A 20,494-nucleotide genomic window follows, 5' to 3' on the forward strand; every position below is an offset into this window, starting at 1 on the left:
AAATTAAAAATCATTTACAACATATTTAAAAGTACGGGGGATTACAGAAAATGTATAACCAAAAAGATGTGGTTAACTATTGGGAGACATTGGTTATTAAATGGGTATAACAGTGGTTATAGGTGAGGTGGAAGATGTAGAAATTAATAAAATAAGCAATAACCACAATGGTTGTGGGCAACCATTGTGTTTGCTCTAAGGTCATGGTCATGGCCATGACCTGACAACGCTTCTCTCTCTCTCTCTCTCTCTCTCTCTCTCTCTCTCTCTCTATATATATATATATATATATATATATATATATATATATATATATATATATATATATATATATATATATATATATATATATATATATATATATATACTAGTTTTGTGCCCCGTGCGATGCCCGGGTTGTTTAAGGAATTTTAAGATAAAATTATATTATAATTCAATTTAATTGATTGAACATAGAATTCTAAATTAACTTTTAATGTTATACGATGTTGTCTTGTGGCCTAATTATAAGTTTATTATTTGGTAATTTATCGAAAATAAAACTCTAAACTAACCATCTTATTCTAAAACTCTATCCTAATTTGATTGAAAAAAGAATTTTTTTACTAATTTTTATATTTTATGAATCTATTTAAATCTATCCAAGGTGGCGCGACACTTGGCGAAAAGTTAGAATGCCAAGTGTCACTATTTCGTGACCTGGCTAAAAGTTTAACTTTATATATATATATATATTCTTTTACAATCTCTCCCCTCATGCCCAGTCTTTATGGGCAACGGATGACAATGCTTAAGGCAATTGATGGCTTTGCTCTAACCTTTGAATATTTTTTTCCCGTTTGTTTTTAAGGAAAGGAGTTCCTAAGAATTATCAAATTAGTTGTGTGGTTGAGGTTTCGACTTGTTATGAACAGGTCAAATCATGTCAAAATATAATATTAGGTCAATATTTTCATTATTTTAATCAATTTAGATCGATAAATACATGAATTCAAGAGCAACCAAGTCGCTTATCATTTTGGGTAGGAGTTGATTCAATTCTAGTCATGTTTGGTCAAGTCAATTTGGGGTTGAGTTGAGTTGGTTTGAGATTGGCAATGAGGCAAATTTTGAGTTTTGATCTTGTTGCATATTCATAAAATTAGTTTATGGATTTCATTTTGATGGGTAGTATAAAATATTTATATTGAAACATTCGGTTGTAGAGTTATTACTTTTCATTACTAGTAGGTAGTTTTGTTTTATTGTAGAGTTCCCACCAAAGCATATGATCTTCATATTTATGTATGTCTTCAAAATTACTAGCAAAAATCCATCAACAATGTATATTGAGTTAACTATTAGCATGCACAACTAGAACGCATAAGGAACCAAAAATATTTAAGGGCAATTGATTTACTTCCCTTCCCTCTACTCTCACTTTATCTCTCTCAAGTCTCGACTTCTTTCTCTCTCTGTGATGAAACCACCATTCACTTCCTTTTCGCCACCACTTATAGCCTCCCACAACTTTCTTAGAAAGTCATCTCATCCAACACCTCCTCTCTTTACCTAGTTTTCTCCCTCTTTGTGTCAAAGGAGTGATGAAATTGGGGGGTTGGGGGGGGGGGGGGGGGGAAATAGAAATTAATATGTGAAATAATTTAGCAAATTGCATAAAAGTTGAATCATTAGAATCAATTTTTCTATATACAGAGTATATATGAAATGAACATAAAGTTTTAATAAATGGTAAATGAGCAACATATCTTTATATTAGTTAAAATCTACTCGTTATTCATATTGATTTACCAACTTGCTTACTTGTCAAATGGTTATTTTGAGTAAGCTTAAAGGTGAGATTGATTTAAGAAGGTGTTCATAAGGTAAAATTATTCATCATGTTGATTACCCAGTTAGTTTTCCTTGTGCCACACAGCATATCTATGACCAGATGTTGCCAGTATCCACTCTTTGCCTTCTGGACACCATGAACCGTCTCCAATCTTCATGCTTATCTTATCCCCTATGATGGCAGAGTAGAGATTTGTTTGAGCTTCAAGTATCGTAACAGAAGACCTACTATGAATATCTTGTTGCTTTCGAATGTTGATCTGTACAAGCAGATTCATAATGTTACACGTGAATAAATAATTTCCCCAAATACAATGTTCAAACCGGCTGAAAAGTAGCATCATACCAGCTTCACAATTTGGTCATGGTAAGAGGTGTCCCAGTCATAGAAATGGTCATAGAACACAGACGGTATCCCCGGATGTGTGAGGATATATGCATAGCCCTGTAGCAAATTACAAGGTGTTAAAAAAACTACATAAATTCCGTGATGAATTTTCTCAGAATATTGAAATGGCAGTCCTCAACGAAGTATCTTAATCAGAATCAGTAGTTGAATAGAACCATGGTGAGCAAATGTAGGCAAGACAAGTGAAAATGAAACGCATAGCAAAGTTCTGTTTTGGTTTAAGATAATTAACATGCATAAATTTCATGCATCAACACAAGGCATACTATTAAATCCATTATGCCCTTTGCTTGAGCCAAAATTTTGAAGAGGTGAATGTTCAAATGGGCAGCCCAAATTATGATACAAGGGGAAAAAATCAGACCAGACTCTATGGCAAATTGGCAATCCAAAAAGTATTAGCTGCATTTGCTGGACTAGATAAAGAAAATAAGACGGATACCTCCATAATATGATCTTCTGGGAAGGGCCAGTGAGCCTGCAGCAGGAAATTTATCCAGTGAATGCAAGTAAGGGGAAAAACAAAATAGTTTAACAGAGTAAGATTTTCTTTTTGATAACCAAAATCGTCTAATACTATATGGACATATGGTTGACCAATATAGTATTAAACTATTATCTGATTTCTACAAATGAGAAAATATTTTGTACTTCATTAACAGAAGCTTTATCAAAAAGCAAGAGAAAAACATAATGAATAGGTTTTGGTCATAAAGGCACCAGCAAGTTGATATATAAGGGTAAGAGAGGTCAGCTGAACTCCAATACTTAAAGTTATGTTTTAAAGGACTCTGACCCGAAAATTCCTAGTATGCTCCTCTGAAAAGAAATTGCTGAAAGTATGCACAAATTGCCTGTTATGGATCTAATTGAGGGTACGGATCAACCCATCAAAGTGTATACACGGAGGCCCAAGCCAAGAGGAAGAAGCAACAGTCAACAGGAGGAAACAATCCACACTAACGGTCAGCAAGGAGGGTCAATGAAAGGGACACCAGGATGAGTCAAACACAACAAAGGGCAAGAGACAAAACTTATTAAGAAGGCATTAAGGAAAGCAAGCAACTAAGGGGCCGTTTGGTTCGCACGGGGTAATCGGAATGGAATGAACAAAGGGAAAGATAAGGAACGGAATGAAAATACCTAAAATTTGGGGTGTTGTTAGTTTTAAAAACAAAGGGAATGAGACCCAACAGTCCCACCACCACACCACCACTACACAACCACCAGTAACATTCATTCTCCAACGTTCCCACCACCGAACCACCACCAAACCAGTCGCCGCACCTCCCTCACCCTTCGCCTCCCTTCTCCGGCCATCCCCGCCCCTCGCAAAACCTTCCACAGCCCCGAAAAAACCCTAGATCGACGAGGGGTTTAGGAAGTGGCGGAGGAATGCTTCTGCAGGGGAGGGGACAAGCGGCGAGGGTCGGGGAAGGGTCGGCAAGGGTGGTGGGAGGGTTGGGCGGCGGTTTTACGGGGATAGGGAGGGGTTTTGCGTGGGCTGTGGGATGTTTTGCAGGGGAGGGGAAGGCGGCGAGGGTCGGGGGAGGGGCGGCGGTGGTCGGGTGGGCTGGTTTCCGGTGGTGTTGGTAGGTGTGAAGGTGGTGATGTGGTGGTGTGAACTGTGAAGGTGGGTAGGGAATGGGAATGGAAATACCTAGGGGGGGTGGGGAATGAAGTTAGAGGGATTTGGGGGAATGAAGGGGGTAAAGGGAATGAAAGAAAGTACTTAACAAACAACAACAAAGGGAATCGGGGTGATTGATTCCCATTCCCTTTCCTGAATACCCCCAACCAAACGGCCCCTAAGTGTCAACCTTGTCTTAATTGGTTTTGCTATTTTGGTTAATGGTCACATGTGTTCATTTTAAGTCATTGTTGTCTTAGATAGATTGAGTATAAGTAGGAGGTGAATGTATTAGTGAAGGCATCGAGAAATTGAGTTAGAACCCCTTGAGAGTAGTAGCCTAAAGCTACCATGAGATTGATAGACTCAAGCTATTAATTATTCTTGTAACCTTGTCAACTTTCCACTTAATTAATCATTCAAAGTACTCAAGCTTTCCCTTAATTGTGTTTAATTAGTGTCATTTCAATTACAAGAAACTGGTACTTCACATTGCCTAGTAGCAGGACCAGATATATAAAGGGAGCACAGGTTTATTCATACATAATTTATTAAGTTCCTAGAATACAAGACACATATATTCAACCTCTTTACTAAGGCTTAGTCCAATTTGTAATCTTCACTCTATCGTCCCCTCTCTCCCATAATTAGCTTCCCACTGGCAAAACTACTTAAAAGTCAAAGTTGCAACTATCTTTGTTTCCAAAAGGAAATACTGTTCACAATATATGCTTATGTGTACTCCAGCACAAACAGAGTATTCTAAATGGAAAAGAAAATCAAGCAAAAACTACTCGAGTTAAATAGACTATAAATACAACTTAAGTAAACATTGATGATATATGTTCAAATAAAAAATTCTTCATAATCGTATGAATCTTATTTTCTGGCATGTCCTTCACAAATTATTCTATCAATGGTCCCACTTCAAGTAAGCAACAAGCATGACTTACTTTTCAGACTTGCATAAACATTTGACTTATTGTTACATCACTATCAGTGGAGTACCTGCGTTGAGCCAGTGTCATGGTTATCAAGAAATGTAACAGCTCTTGAAGGCCACAAACCCAATACACCAGGTGGCTTCCCCTGGGAATCTCGAAGGCGAGAGTATTCTCCCTTAACAGCTTCCTATTATTCAAAATAAATAGGATTCAGCTTCCTTAATAGCGTCAAAGTACACAAAGGAATTTTTTTACACAAGGCAGAAATAAGGTGTAAGATCTAAATGTTGGTATGATTTTGTCAATTTACTATGATAGCAGGCAAGATAAATGACAAACTAGATTTTGCTGTCTAGGTCTTCCCTCAGAAAGAGACATGCCTAGCTGTTCAGCATTAAGGAAATACAAAAACACGGAATACAAAAGACTTTGTCTACACCTGCAAAATTCCTTTTGTTGTGAAGTCAAACGCAGTGGCAAGTTGTCCTGTAGCATCAATCCAATTGATGATTCGTTGTCTATGACTGTCTGTAGAAATAAGAAAATGAAGATGCTGAAATAATCCTCAAGGAAATGTAGCATGAAGCTATTTTAGAATAATAGTGACTACTTGAAGATCTATTGGGCAACTCAAACTCTCAAAGGCACAAATTTGTACATGCCAAGTGACACTGCACTGAAATGAGAGAGATGCTCTCTCCCAAGAAACTAATAGTAAATTCATTCTGTAGTAATGTCACTAATTGTTGCAGGATTTGGCATACAAGAAACTCCAGCTAGGATTTTGCAAGGAATCAATATTAGGGGAAGGGTATGTTAGTCATAGCCTATTAGTAGTAGCTTGGGGAATAAGTTAGAGTTTGTTATGAGAGTTTTTCTATAAATAGGCCTCATTAGGAGGAATAATCATCATGTTGAATATTGTTGAGGTTATGTTATTGGGAGAGAGTGAGCCTCTCGAAAGCTCATATTAGGAGAGAATCCACCTCTCAAAAGTGGAATTATCCTTCTATTAGTGTAATTCACCTATTATCAATATAATCATCATTATTCTTCCCTAATTTCTGCCATATTTAGAGCTGTAATCTGGTCAGAAACCATGCTAATTCCTAGCAGATTTCTAACTCAGAAGCTGTTAAGCTTCCCACTCTTTCATCTTCATGCGTGATGTGTCTGATTTTTCTAAAATGCTGTCTTATGTGGGAAATCATCTAACATGCCTAGTTCTTGTCTCCTTAAGATTAATATGCTGTGCATATTGACCATTAATATCAAAAAATGGTCAATACAGTACATCTGTGACATAAAAGGGCAGAGGCCAACCAAACATGTCAACTTCTGTTATACTTCTATAGTTCTATATCAATATCTACATGTCTTCCTAGAGCTGAAGATTATTCAAGCTTTATCAATATAAAGTTATAAATTATAACATAATTAATGTTTTGGGAAATCAGCGCGTTTTGATTAATCAACACAACTCGTTAGTTCTTTTGTTAGGCATTCCAGTAGGCATAAGCAAGCAGTTAGAACTGTTTGCTGAATCTGGGAAGGACACTTTTCCCATCAAAAACTAGTTTGGCAGTGAGGCAAGTAGAGGTGACTATTTATACACATAGTATATGCATGTGTCTTCAATGTCTTTCTTATCGCTAGAAGGTTCAATTCCCAATACTTTGTACAAAGCTTCCATTAGGAAGACAACAATCAGGGTAACACTTCTTGCATTTTCCTGTCTTCAGAATTCCTATTTGTAAGTCAAAACATTTATGTTTCGGCAATTGACTGGGTTCCTGAATTACCTGAATGAATTTTCACTGCTAATTGGTAGCTTCTGTCCTATAAGATGGTCCTTCCGACATGAGTTAAGGTTTTGTATCTTAAGACTCATATGTCTTCTCACTTGCAACTTCCACTTACTACAGCTACACACCAATTTTTTTTTCTTCTTCCATAGTTCCATATATTATTGTCGTGGAGTTATTTTTTTTTCTTTCACTATTTTTCAATATAGTCCACAGAATCTTCCCAGCATTATAGATAAATAGCTTTTTTTTTATAACAAAAATCACATAACAATATAGTCACAGTAATACAGATAATTATGATGCTAGAGCTCTTCTAATAGTCCTGCAAATTAGAGTTTATTTATATAGAGATTCAACATATATGTACCTTGGTCGTAGGCCAAATGACCATTATGGTAATCACAAGAATCCCAGTATTCTCCAACACAGAACACTGGTTTTGCACCTTCAATGTACTCCTTCACATATTTTGCTGCATAACTAAGTAATCAGCCAACATTAGAAAATGTTTGCTAATTTTGTGGCCAAAAAAAAAAATAAAAAAAAATCAAACTTAACAGATAAATGTGTACAGTTCCAAGATGACTAGTTACCCTCTTGCAAAATCAAAGCGGAAATCTTGGAAGCCAACCTTGTTTCGCAGCCACCTCAGCCATTCTGTAATATCTTTTCTCACAAAGGGCTGTGTATGATCAATGTTTGGAACACCATCAAAATTGTCACCAGTACTTTGATTGCCCTGAAATTAGACATGTGAAATCAGTGCTTAATGTAACAGCATATCTGAATTCAACATCAAAAGAACTGTGGCATTGTTTAGACCAAAAATTTAACAGTATATTTGACTTTCTTTTCTTTCATTAAGAGTAAACCAGCCCAAGAGCTATATAAATTAGAACAATTTGGCAAAGATTGGCTCATCCTTTATGATATTCATTGATGCATGATTTGGAGAAACAATAGCTTAGGCCATGATCAATTCTTCTATCCACCATATAAGCAGGTCAGGTTAACCATAACTACACCATCGCTTATAGAATGAAAACTCTATCATTAGCAATTCATGTATTTTCAAACCGACCTCACTAGCAAGACACCTTCATTTAATTACAAAATCCAGTCAAATTTGATTAACTTTTCCTCAATTGTTTTTTATTAGCCTGGGACGCATACTGGAGGGTTGTTATGATTCTTACAAAGGGGGAAGCTTGTTGCTTGTAAAAGTAGTCTCTCTTATTTGAAAGTAAGATATTTCTTTTCTAATTCAATGATGAGGTCTAACTATGAAAGTTCTCTTAAATCTTAACCAAGCTGTAATAGAAACATGCACTTCATAAAATGCAAATTTCCATCCAGCAAAACAATTGTTCTTAAAGTGTGCAGCACAAAGGAGTACGAAGTTTCATAGCAAATCTACAGGAGCAATTGACTTAAGGAGTACGAAGTTTCATAGCAAATCTACAGGAGCAATTGACTTAAGGATAAATTACCAAACCACCAGTACATGATGTAACAGCATGTTCATCCCATGCTAATGAAATTCCATCATAGCGGTTGTACATCCCCCCATGGCCCTTGGTAGTCCCAACACGATGATTGATTACTATGTCAGCCATGGATCTGACTTTGTACTGCTCCATTTTCTGTAGCAAAGCTTTCAGTAGGTGCTCAGAACCATATGCAGAATTTAGCGAATAGAGATTCTGTGGAAGGTAACCTACAGATAGAAGAATAATTGCAGATGGATACACAAGCAATAAAAAAATTTACAGCATGGATACATGGAATATTATATATTTAGTGATGGCCAGTTTCATATCCTCTCACCTTCAGGAGACAAAGATTGAGATGCAGGTGGCAACCATACAGATGTGAACCCAGATTTAGCTATATCAGGCATCTTTTCCTCTAAGTTCCTCCACCAGTCTAATTTGTGAGACTCCCAATTGAAAGCCTGTCAACCATATAATAAATCAACGACAACAAAAAGATTATTAACATCCATAAGCATCGAATGGGTAAAGGACAAATTACTTTAAAGGTTTTTGACATGGGAATTGGCCATTTGCTCTTATGAGTACTTTCTCTAGTCAAAGATAAGAACGGGTCACAGGAATTGACCACTTGCTCTTTTGAGTGCTTCCTCTAGTCATCAAAGTGAGAAATTTCCAAATGACTGACTTTCTTATATTTGAAGCTCAAAATTTGCATGAATTTAGCAAACCAATGTTGACAGTCAGATTTTCTTAACTAGAATAAACAAACGTAAAGGGGCTCTAGTCAGTTTTTGAGAAAATTTGTGATCACTTAAAGATATGTACAACTAGCTGCCTACCTTAAGTTTTATAATTGTGATCAAGGGGGTACAATGTAGAAATGGAAAGAAGCAGAAAACATCTTCCTCTTGTAAAATAGCAAGAGAAAATAGTGGAAGTACCTGAAGAAGAATTTCTCTTCCTTTTCTGATTGCTGCACCTGCAAAATGAACAAATGTGACGTAGTTCAGAACCAACACCATTTAACTTGGAAGAACTTAGGATGTTAGTCAACTCGTAACTATAGCAAGATGCATTGCAGTAACTATTCGTCACAAACTCACAATAACATCACTAGTGTTTCATTGCAGCTAGTTCATAAAGGAGTTTAATCTAGTATAAAAAAGCTAAATATGAAAACGACAACGGAGATTCCAATCAGCTTTGACAAGCAACTTTCTCTGCCAGCAAAAGTTCATTCTTCATGGATAATGAGATCAAGGGACTACATTTGGTAATTACAATGATATATTGCTCATAAAAGGATGAATACATCCACATTTCTAAGTGTAGTAGATGAAACTTCTAGGAAGGACCTCATACAAATAACTCTGTGGACATCGAAATTTTATCAATTTATAGTTGTCAAATTTATGTGGTCAAATTTATGTAATAAGGAGATAATGTTAAAAAAAAAATGGAACAAAAGTGATAATATCTTCAAGATCTCAGAAAAAATATGATAAACATATAATTCTCTAACTTAGGACTCCCTACATAAACAGGGTTGTTTCTAGGGTTTAATAGGCTGAGATGGAATGAGTCACAATAAACCATCTCCTCCCTAATATCAAACATTGTAGATATAATTGGAATAAGTAGATAAGACCCCAATAAATCAAGCCCTTGAAGAGAGGAATCAAGATATCAATAAGAGTTGTAACCCAAATATCATCAATAAAAATACTGTTTCCGTTATTTTCTTGCCTCTTTATTTGTACATTGCAGGTTTGAATCTTTATTTGTACAATCACAACAGAAGAAGCCTGATTCCATTTTGGAGTCTATACTAAAAAGAATTGAAAACGGAAGTTCCGTCTAAGGGTGATGGTATCTAGTACTGGTGCTTAGCAAGTGGAGTAGTACAGCCAGGAAAAAGCAAATTTCATAGTGTCATATCAAACAATATTGTTTTTACACTGTCCTGGAGAAATATTACATTCTAACTCGAGCAATGTAACCATCACTAATCGTCTACTCGCAGCGTGCAAGTGATTTTACAACTGGAAACAAAAATTAATAATAATAAAGACAATCAGTGTTCATACCAATATCAATCTGCTCAGTATTTTCATCAGAGTCCTGCATATTACCAATATCAGTCTGCTCAATATTTTCATCAGAGTCCTGCAAATTGGTAAGGATAAAAAAATATAAGATGACAGATTGACAGGCACTGAATGTAGCAATGCTCGATACTCGATATTACAAACAACAGGAAAAAGAGTACAGGATGAGACATACTTGTACACAACTCATGCTGGATTAACAAATAAGACCCAAAATTTCGGGTTGCTGAAACGAAACAGGCCAAGTTATCAACCAGTAATCCTGTAAGCAGTCATACAAAAAGATAATGAATTTCACATTAAAAATGGAACAAAAAACAGCAAAAAAATCTACTTCTTGCAGATTAAGTAAAGAAAAATAGTTAAATTTGATTCAAGAAATTGGGTATATAAAACTTTCAACTTGCAGACATCCTAAAGTTACCTGAGCAGAGACAAATGTAGCAATTCACCTTGTTAGTATTAAATTGTGCAGGAAATCTTATAGCTAATCATATAATTCAAGCATTGATGATTTAATAAAAATGCAGGAAATCTTATCACTAATCATATAATTCAAGCATGATAGTTTAATAAAAATATCAATGTTACCTAATTCGACAGTATGAAAAAGGGTACACAATTCGCAATAAACTGAAGAATTGGGAATTTACTCAAAGAGGTATTTCATCGAACAGTTGGTGGGCAACATAATTCATATTCACAATTTTGATGATAAAAATGAAAATCAAAGGAATTGGGTTTGGTGATGTTGAAATTTGATAGTAGTAAAATTTGAAATTTAGATTGAAGTTTTTTCTTTTTGACGGGAAATTTAGATTGAAGTTGATTGATTAGAAAGTAGTGAATTGTAAATACATTTGTTTATTTGTTCGTTGTTTTGGGGCGCTAAAAACATTTAGGTGTTGCCTGGAAATAAGAATTCCCATAATTCTGGCAGCATCGGAGATAGGATTTATGTTTTCTATGGAATCCGCAAGTGTGCCAAATTCAATGACTGGTCTGTATATGCTCTGTATTTACTACACGTATCAAATGCGGGCGTCTTTTAAATCGCCATCCAAAATTATCAAAACCGCCAACATTTAGTGTGAATTGACAACCATACCCTTAGTACTTCACCACTATCTTCCCTCTTGCCACCAATTACTAACACCTTGACACCACCACCCCAATTGATGACTAACACTACCACCACACTGACCAGCGACGACAACCACCACCGTAACCACCCTGACCGGCGACCCACCACACCCCCCCCCAAAGATGACCCACCACCTTCCCTCTTTGGCGGAAAGGTGGTGGTTTTTTTTTTTTGACAATCGTACCAACCGGAGCTCAAAACCGGGTACTGGACACGATAACTGGTTTTGGGCTCCGGTTACCATGGAATCGGTTAAGGTGCATGGTAACTGTAGGGGTTTATAGGTACTACGCAGCTGAAATAAACATGAATCATATTCATACAGTACCTAATCCCAAGATCTAATGCATAACACATAAAGAACATATAATCGTACCTTTGAAGCGTGATTCCACGTGCAATCGAGCAAGAACATTGGGAGATAAAGAACCCCAAGCGTGATTCCTATACTTAGTCCACGAGCATGGATTAAACCTCCACTAATGCTAATTAGTTGTGACTGAACACTTCAATCAACCTTCAACGGAGATTTGAGCCACGAACACACCACAACACCACCCACGCGCCACCACACGCGCCACCCGGGGAGGAGGGTCGTACGGACAGGGAGGAGAGAGAGGGCCGAGTAGAGAGAGAGATAGGGTTTTGGGAACCTTGGTTGCTTGTGTGACAATTCACTGTATGTCAATTGTTGTGTCATGCAACCCTAGGCATGGTTTATATTTATAGATCATATCTAGAAATAAAACCATGTCAAGTCCAAAACCCATTAGACTCTTCTAACTATCCAAGCCCAATTATCAACATGGTATGTCATGAACTCATGAGGCCCAATAATGGGCCTCTAACTTGTTTAATCCAATACTCTTATGTGTGACCTTGTAGGATTCATTCTATAAGGCTTTGGGCCATTAAGCTAGCCCAAAGATCAATTGTCATATCTAGCACCAAACATTGACGACCCTATAGAATGAACTAATTATCTCCATAATCGTGATCCTTGATATGTCTAGTAATTGCACTTATCGAAGACATAACTCCTTCAATCTCCCACTTGTCTGAGACAAGTGCGCAATATTCAAATTCCTTAAGTCAATGTGTGTCGATTTGATAATATGATTGCATCTCATGTCATGATCATATTAGTCTACAAATCTTTTCTTGAAAAACTGAGTGAGATTCACAGAACAAATGATTACTATGTAATGCATTTGAGCACGGCCATGCATTTTCTAAATTCTCCCTCTTCAAGGGGCCAAGACACATTCCTAATTAAATAGGTAGACTCAATCCAATTTTGTGGCAACCAAAGCTCCCACTCAACTCATGAAGCAACCGGGAAACACCCTTTATAATCCCCAGTTACGGCTGGACGTTTGAGTGCACCACAGCTACATCAATCATTGAATAGAATCAGTGTTCCACTCATGAAGGAATCCACTAATATATCCGGAAGTTCTATACTTGAACTTCAAAGTAGGTCTACAGTTCCATCATGCATCATTCATGCATATCCATGTGATTGACCGAGCATCATCACTATGCTCCTATAGCCCATAAAACTGCACTATCCAATCAATCTTACATGCTAGTCCAATTTATGAAATCATTTATGTCCACTTTAATGATTCCGAACTAGGAACTTAAATAATGTATGAATTTAGTTCACCTGTGGGGTTTCATTCAACAAGTCATCAACCTGATGAGGCCATCAATTCATAATTATTTTGGACATTTTATTTAATCTTGAAACCACGATTAAATAAGATTGAAACTTTGTTTCAATTGATAAACATAATTCTGCAAATGAATGTATTACACATGTAACTTGTTTTTCTCCAAAAACAAATACAACTTCTAATTACATCATTTGCCTCAATCCAATTTCATTAGCATGTTTCTCATGCTTTGGAAATGGAAGGGGTTTAGTAAGTAAAGTTCATGAGACATTCTCATAAACATGAATTTTGCAATTTCTAAATTTTAATAATATTCATCTCCATACACTAAGAATCTTCTTTCATCCCTTTACTAGGAATTTTGGAATTTCTATTTTGTATTACAACGTTATATTGGATTTCGATTGAAATCTATCATCACTTGTTTTAAAAACACGTGAATCAAATAGATGAGTATAGTCCATGGCATTCATGATGCATCCTCTGCGAATTGCATAAGGATCATCATTCAAAACCTTAATTTCATCAACCTTTCTCAAAGCATTGAATCATTGATCAATGTGTCATGTTACATGGGATTGAAACTCCTTTCAATATAATGTTGAACCTTATGAGAATCTTATCAATATAAGCTTCTTAACCAAACTCAAACATCCTTCGAGACCTATCTCTATAGATCTTGAATCCCAAATGTACTCATCATTCTCTTTAAGGTTTTTCATACAAAATGCACTACCCACCACTTGACTCTTCAAGCAATGAATAATTTGCTCTTTATACTAGACCAAGAAGACTTCATAGCTTCCACTAAACATCTTGTACACACAAGACCTTTTCTTCATTTTACGAGAACATCAAACGATTTGATTTACTCACAAAATTAAGAACACTAACTCCATGATGCTATGCATCCCGGCCTTAGGATTATTGGATCTTCAAACTTTTGGTTGTATCATATACAAATCTTCTTTCATGAACAATTTCAAGAAAGTGTTTTGAAATCCATATACCAAATCTTATAAGGTAGAAATCACTAAAATATCTTTAATAGATCTTTGCAAGATGACTAATGTAAAGGTTTCATCGTAGTCATAGTCATACTATGAATTTGTTGAATCCTTTAACAAGTCTTTGCTTTATTTAGAAAACATTTTTCTTTCTTGTCAGTTTTGCTTATAATGGATCTCACCCAATTAGGCAAATTATTCAAGTGTCATACACTTGCTTACAGACTTAGAATCTATTTCGAATTTCTTGGTTTTTAAACCACTTGGAGTCATAACTTGTCAAATCATATTTATTACTTGCATTATCATCATGTTCCAAAATGAATATTTTAGAACTCTTAGTCAATATGAAATCATATTTCTTTGGCTAAATTTTACATATGCTAGTCATCATTGTGGGTTTTTATGCAACAATTGAAACTCATACAACAACTTTGTTTAGTTTTCAATGAGAAACGACAATAGAGGATTTGCATTTGGAATGTACTACCTTCGACACATGGTTATTATTCCCATTACACTTAATGAGACCACGCGTTGTCATTTGTAACATGAGGTAAATCATGCTCATATTGTTGCTTTGATTCGATTACTTCTCAAATTTCTTCAAGATTTTCGAAATCACTTTTCTTAAACTCTTTCAAGGCTCTCGAACTTTTCGAGATTCTTATACTCCCACTTGCCTTTTTGAGGAGACACATTTAGCATAGGGTGTACCAACCATGGTTTAAGCCATGTTTGTTTGTTGCTTTTTCTCGAACTCTTTCGAGATTTATACTACTCCCACTTGACCTTTTGGAAAAATTTCCATAAGGGCACCTACTTGAGCAACAAACATTTTGTGCTAAGTATGATTTGTGTAGTAATACCCCATGCTCTGTATAGGTATTGATCGTGCATTAAACGATTTAATACAACTTTTATTCCTTGCTTTGTAGAAAGACTTAATAAGAATTTTCTTATCCATATCACATATGAAGCCTTTGCTACAATTTGATTTTACCTATGTAGTTTGTTTATTTTTGTAGCTTATCTTAAAAGTATATCCCTTAAATAATGGTTGGAAGATAGGTAATTTTATCCATTATCAAAATATATCTCATATAGATTGATAGCTCCCTTCATAAACACTTCACAAGGTTTTCTTTCGGAATTTGTTGTAAAACGATTTCACAACTCTTGGATGCTCATCAAGGTCTTGGCTTAAATTTTCATTATTACGATCATATCGCAATATTTTGAATGTGTTGCCAAGTATATGTCTTGACTTAAATTTTTCACAATTACAATTATATTGTAATGTAATCATTATCTTGTCAAGTTGATACTGAACTTCATACTGAACATTTTGAACTTTTCAAAATTTTCACTCTTATGCTTCAACTAAGCACAAGTAGTGATCGTATCACAAATGAAGTTTCATTGTCCGTCTCTAACCTTTGAACCTTTGGTTTTCTTACATCGATATGTATTCGACCTCGAGTTCGCATCATCATTTCTCTAAATGGTGACTTTGTCAATAATTTCAAATTAGAATGATATTTACATATATCAATGGATTCATAATCCAATGATATTGAAAGTCCATCCCTTTGGATCTTTCGCATGCAATGTTCATTTTTCATTCGAATTAATTGACATTTTTAGAGACAATTTATATATATAGAAATGGTTTAATTATTTCTATCATATAGAACTTTGAACCTATTTAGCAATCTCAAAAACACATTATGACTCAATGAAGCATAGAATAAAATTTATTCCACGTTTTTGAATCTTCGATGCTTAGTCATTACTAACATTGAATGGTGTTTTGATAATGGCAAGAATGAATAACATTTATTTAATTCTAGCCAATAACAAGGTAAGGTGAAATATAGGTTCTACTTGTAAAGTTGCAACTTTTGCTTCCAGATTCGTAGATTCTACTTGTTGAGTAGCAACATTTGCTTCTAGACTTGTAGATTTATTTCTCCCTTGGCTATAACTTCTTCCTTTAGTTAAACCTCATTCTCAATGAGAGAGAACTAAACAAGACATCATATGTCCAAGAAGTAGCAATGTGCTAAATCAATTTCTATAATATACTTCTTAAATTGGAACATTTCCATTCTTTTACCTTCCAACTATATGAGGTAGTTTGTAATTAATTAGAACTAGTCCATTTAATTGGAAACATTTGTTGTTCATAACAACTTTTAGCATATAAGTAGTTTTAGGTTTGAAAAGTAGCAACTTGTTTGCATTTCTTGGCCTATAACTTCTTAATGCAATCCTCATATATTCCTAAACCTTTCCCATTTGAGCCACTTAGAACACTTCTCTTAGGTTCAAAATGATGCTTTGTTTAACTACTTTAAGCACTATTCATGATTTTGCTAAGTCTATTCAATCATTATTTATAATAGAGTTTAATCAACTATTTAACTCTTATATAAAGTGGATGAATAATAGTGTCATTTGATCAACTTTTGATCATAGAGATTTCCAATCACTTTCTTATATTCAATCATATTGAAGATAAGAGATTTTATTGGACTTTTATACTTGTCTTTTAGAGGGTTTTTACCTCCCATCTCATCATATCCCTTGAAACACTTTTCAAAATGAAGATGTGTTGGCATTTTACTCAAACATTTTGAATAAAACCAGCTTTAGACATGTGACATGGATTTCTAAAACTTGCCTTTTAGAACCATCTTAGCAAAATTGGAATATAGTTATATGGATTATCTTTTAACCTTTTGAGAACGTTTCTCAACTTTATTTTCAATCGAGGAGATTATATATAATAATAAAATTAGAACGACAAGTTACTTGTAAGTAAACGCAAAATTCAGTTATGCTTAATAAAATTTAAAGTACCATAAGCGATTATAAAACTGGTAACTTTAAAACATTCATTGAATTTAATTGATCCCTATTGAATAGAATAATTCCAAGATCCTTTATTTGTGCAATAATTGACCGGACTTTGGCCCTACCATCAACTATTACATTTTCAAGGTGAGTAAACACTACAAGAAAAATCACTTTTCGTAGCGATTATTTCGTAGCGATTGTTCATTCGCTACAATATGCAAGTATGTTTGTGAAATAATTAAGGATGTCGTATCATTTTTACAATCGCCATGGTTTTCCCATATAAAATCGATACGGAAAGCATAATAATACATATCCACACTATTTTTACACATTTATATAATTTTGAGAAATCGTATCATTTACAATCGCCACTAAATCCTAAAAATCGATACGAAAAGCCTTTTCAACACTAGATATATAAATATTGTTTGATAAAGAATACATAAAATATGTCATAGCTTATTGGTGAAACATTTAATATAAGAGTTTGAGGTTGCATGTTCGAATCTTGTAAAGATCATACGCATGTTTTTTTTTTTTTTGAAGAAGAAAATGAGTTGAACATTTATAGCGATTGTAATCGCTACAATAATCACCACGATTGGATGTAGTTTTTCGTATCGATTATTGAGGTCAACCCCAGCGATATTGAAAACCACTACTAAAGGCTAAGGTAACGGGGGATATTGTATCGAATGACCATTCGTTGGGAAAGCTTTTTGTTGCAATTACAATCGATACTAAAGGTTAAAATAATCGCTACGAAAAGGTTATTTTCTTGTAGTGAAACTCTTTACTGATTACAACTCTTTGTAATTCTTGGTTGAATAATTAACCATCACATGTTTAATTATTACCCTCAGCTTCAAGGTTCTAAACTCTTTAGGTAACCTTGTTGAGTATAACCAATCAAAAGTGTAAAATTTGTTTTACCCCCACTCCCCTAAGATATAATATGACACCCTGCTTTGGCATGACCCATCATAAATATCGAAGGTTTCATCGGGTTTTTGATTGGAAAAGTAACCTCAATATTACGGGACCTAGATTTATTATGTTGTGATTAAATAGTGAACTCTAGCGCATCATCACAAAACATCAATAAAATCTAACATGCATAATAAACTGAATGCATAAACAAGACATAGCATGGCCGCTAATCCTAAGAAAACTAATAAAGCAAAAAACTCCCACTTGAACCTTCATGGATCTCATCCACCTTGCTCCTTTGGGCCTTCACTTTATGGGCTTCTTGGATTAATTGCAACCAGTAATTTTACTCTATTCTATCTACTACTTAAATAAAATGAAATAAAATTACAAAAATACTTTATCGGTACGTAGACCGTACTAAGATTACAAAAATACATCACGATGCGCAGATCGTATTTAGCAATCTACTGGGCCATACTAGTCATTATATAGCAATGAACAACATCATATATTATAAAATTGCCACATAATAAATAACTCATCATGCTTTCCTAAACTACAACATCGAATGTTCACAATTAAGGAAACATGACACCAAAATATCTCATATTTTAATTAATGCAATTAGATAATATCATATATTATTCATGACCATCAATAAAATATCATATATTCTAAATTAGTCATGAGATAGAATCAAATCTTATTTTAATCTTAAAAAATAAATCATATTTATCCTCAAAGATTATCCTAACAATGTTAGGAAATTCTATCCTAATTACTAGCCAATCACAAAATTTTAAATCAATTATATCCAAAATTAATTATGGGATAATCACATTATTTAAATCAATTATTATCCTTTTGGAATATGCTCAGAATATCCTAACAAATCTTATCCAAAATTAACCACTTTAATTATGGATAATTACCAATTTAACAACTTTAAATATGGATAATATCAAATATAACAGCTTTTGAATATTTGATTTTATCCTAAAATAAAAGATTTTATTTAAATAAAACCGAATTTATCTTTCAAAATAAAAGATCATATTTTCAAAATATTTATCTTATCCAAAATAAATCATATTTATCTTAATTTTTTTTTTAATAAAATAAAACAAATTTTTAAATTTTTTTTTTTGAAAATCGTGTACCACCACACCGGCCACCGTGGTTGGCTAGCCGAAGCTAGCCACGGTGGTTGGTTGCCAACAGCAGCCGCTGCCGCAAGGGCAGCAGCACTGGTAGTCGTGGCAGCAGTCGTGCAACGCTTGCACGCTGCTGCCCACAGCCACCTTGGACCGCCGCCCTCCCTCCCTCCCTCTTGGACTGCCACCAGGCCGGCAGTCGCCGTGGCTGCGCCACCCAGCCGCGGCTGCCGGCCTCAAATTTTTTTTTTTGTTTTCAATTTAATTAAAATAACATTTATTAAAATTAAATCAAATCAGTCCAAAAATTAAAATTAAATCAACATTCAAAAATTAGGGTTCATCATAAAATTAATCCCAATTTAATTTTAACTTTTAAAATTAAATTGATCATCATACATAAAACATTTTTATGCATAAATCAATCCGATTAAAATTATGAATCATAAAATAAACCGAATTAAATCAAAATCAAGCACAAAAATCATATTTTAGGGCTAGGATTTTCGAAATAATTCGAAATTAGTTTAGGGTTTTCGGAAATCCGAAACTAGGGTTCTAGGATTCGAAATTTTTGAATGGTCTAGGGCTTAATTCGGTCCTCTTCATGGCTATTTTGAGCATAATTAAATCACATTTAATTAATTCCAAAAGTTTAATCACATTAAATATAACAATTGAACCATAATTAAATTATTCTCCCTCCTAATTGAATTAAAATTGTGGACTATCAAAGAATTATAGTCAATATGCGTAAATGCAATAGGCGCTCTGATACCACTGTAGGGGTTTATAGGTACTACGCAGCGGAAATAAACATGAATCATATTCATACAGTACCTAATCCCAAGATCTAATGCATAACACATAAAGAACATATAATCGTACCCTTGAAGCGTGATTCCACGTGCGATCGAGCAAGAACATTGGGAGATAAAGAACCCCAAGCGTGATTCCTCTACTTAGTCCACGAGCATGGATTAAACCTCCACTAATGCTAGTTAGTTGTGACTGAACACTTCAATCAACCTTCAACGGAGATTTGATCCACAAACACACCACAACACCACCCACGCGCCACCACACGCGCCACCACACGCGCCACCCGGGGAGGAGGGCCGTACGGACAGGGAGGAGAGAGAGGGCCGAGTAGAGAGAGAGATAGGGTTTTGGGAACCTTGGTTGCTTGTGTGACAATTCACTGTATGTCAATTGTTGTGTCATGCAACCCTAGGCATGGTTTATATTTATAGATCATATCTAGAAATAAAACCATGTCAAGTCCAAAACCCATTAGACTCTTCTAACTATCTAAGCCCAATTATCAACATGGTATGTCATGAACTCATGAGGCCCAATAATGGGCCTCTAACTTGTTTAACCCAATACTCTTATGTGTGACCTTGTAGGATTCATTCTATAAGGCTTTGGGCCATTAAGCTAGCCCAAAGATCAATTGTCATATCTAGCACCAAACATTGACG

The 20,494-nt window shown here is 34.9% G+C and overlaps 1 protein-coding gene across 1 annotated transcript; it reads right to left on the bottom strand.

Moving 5' to 3' along the window:
• Window positions 1-1,632: 1,632 nt before the first annotated feature.
• LOC145638831 (putative alpha-amylase 2) lies at window positions 1,633-11,201 on the bottom strand. Its single transcript, XM_081689873.1, has 13 exons — window positions 10,820-11,201; window positions 10,404-10,490; window positions 10,208-10,286; window positions 9,062-9,099; window positions 8,452-8,578; window positions 8,115-8,341; window positions 7,218-7,363; window positions 6,992-7,104; window positions 5,256-5,344; window positions 4,881-5,003; window positions 2,685-2,720; window positions 2,180-2,278; window positions 1,633-2,093 (listed from the first exon to the last, which is right to left on the bottom strand). Exons 2-13 carry the CDS (start codon window positions 10,416-10,418, stop codon window positions 1,896-1,898), a joined length of 1,290 nt encoding a protein of 429 aa, XP_081545999.1. The 5' UTR covers window positions 10,419-10,490; window positions 10,820-11,201; the 3' UTR covers window positions 1,633-1,895.
• Window positions 11,202-20,494: the final 9,293 nt, after the last annotated feature.

The sequence above is a fragment of the Chenopodium album genome, chromosome 7, assembly GCF_948465745.1.
Source record: "Chenopodium album chromosome 7, dcCheAlbu1.1, whole genome shotgun sequence".
Taxonomy (NCBI): domain Eukaryota; kingdom Viridiplantae; phylum Streptophyta; class Magnoliopsida; order Caryophyllales; family Amaranthaceae; genus Chenopodium; species Chenopodium album.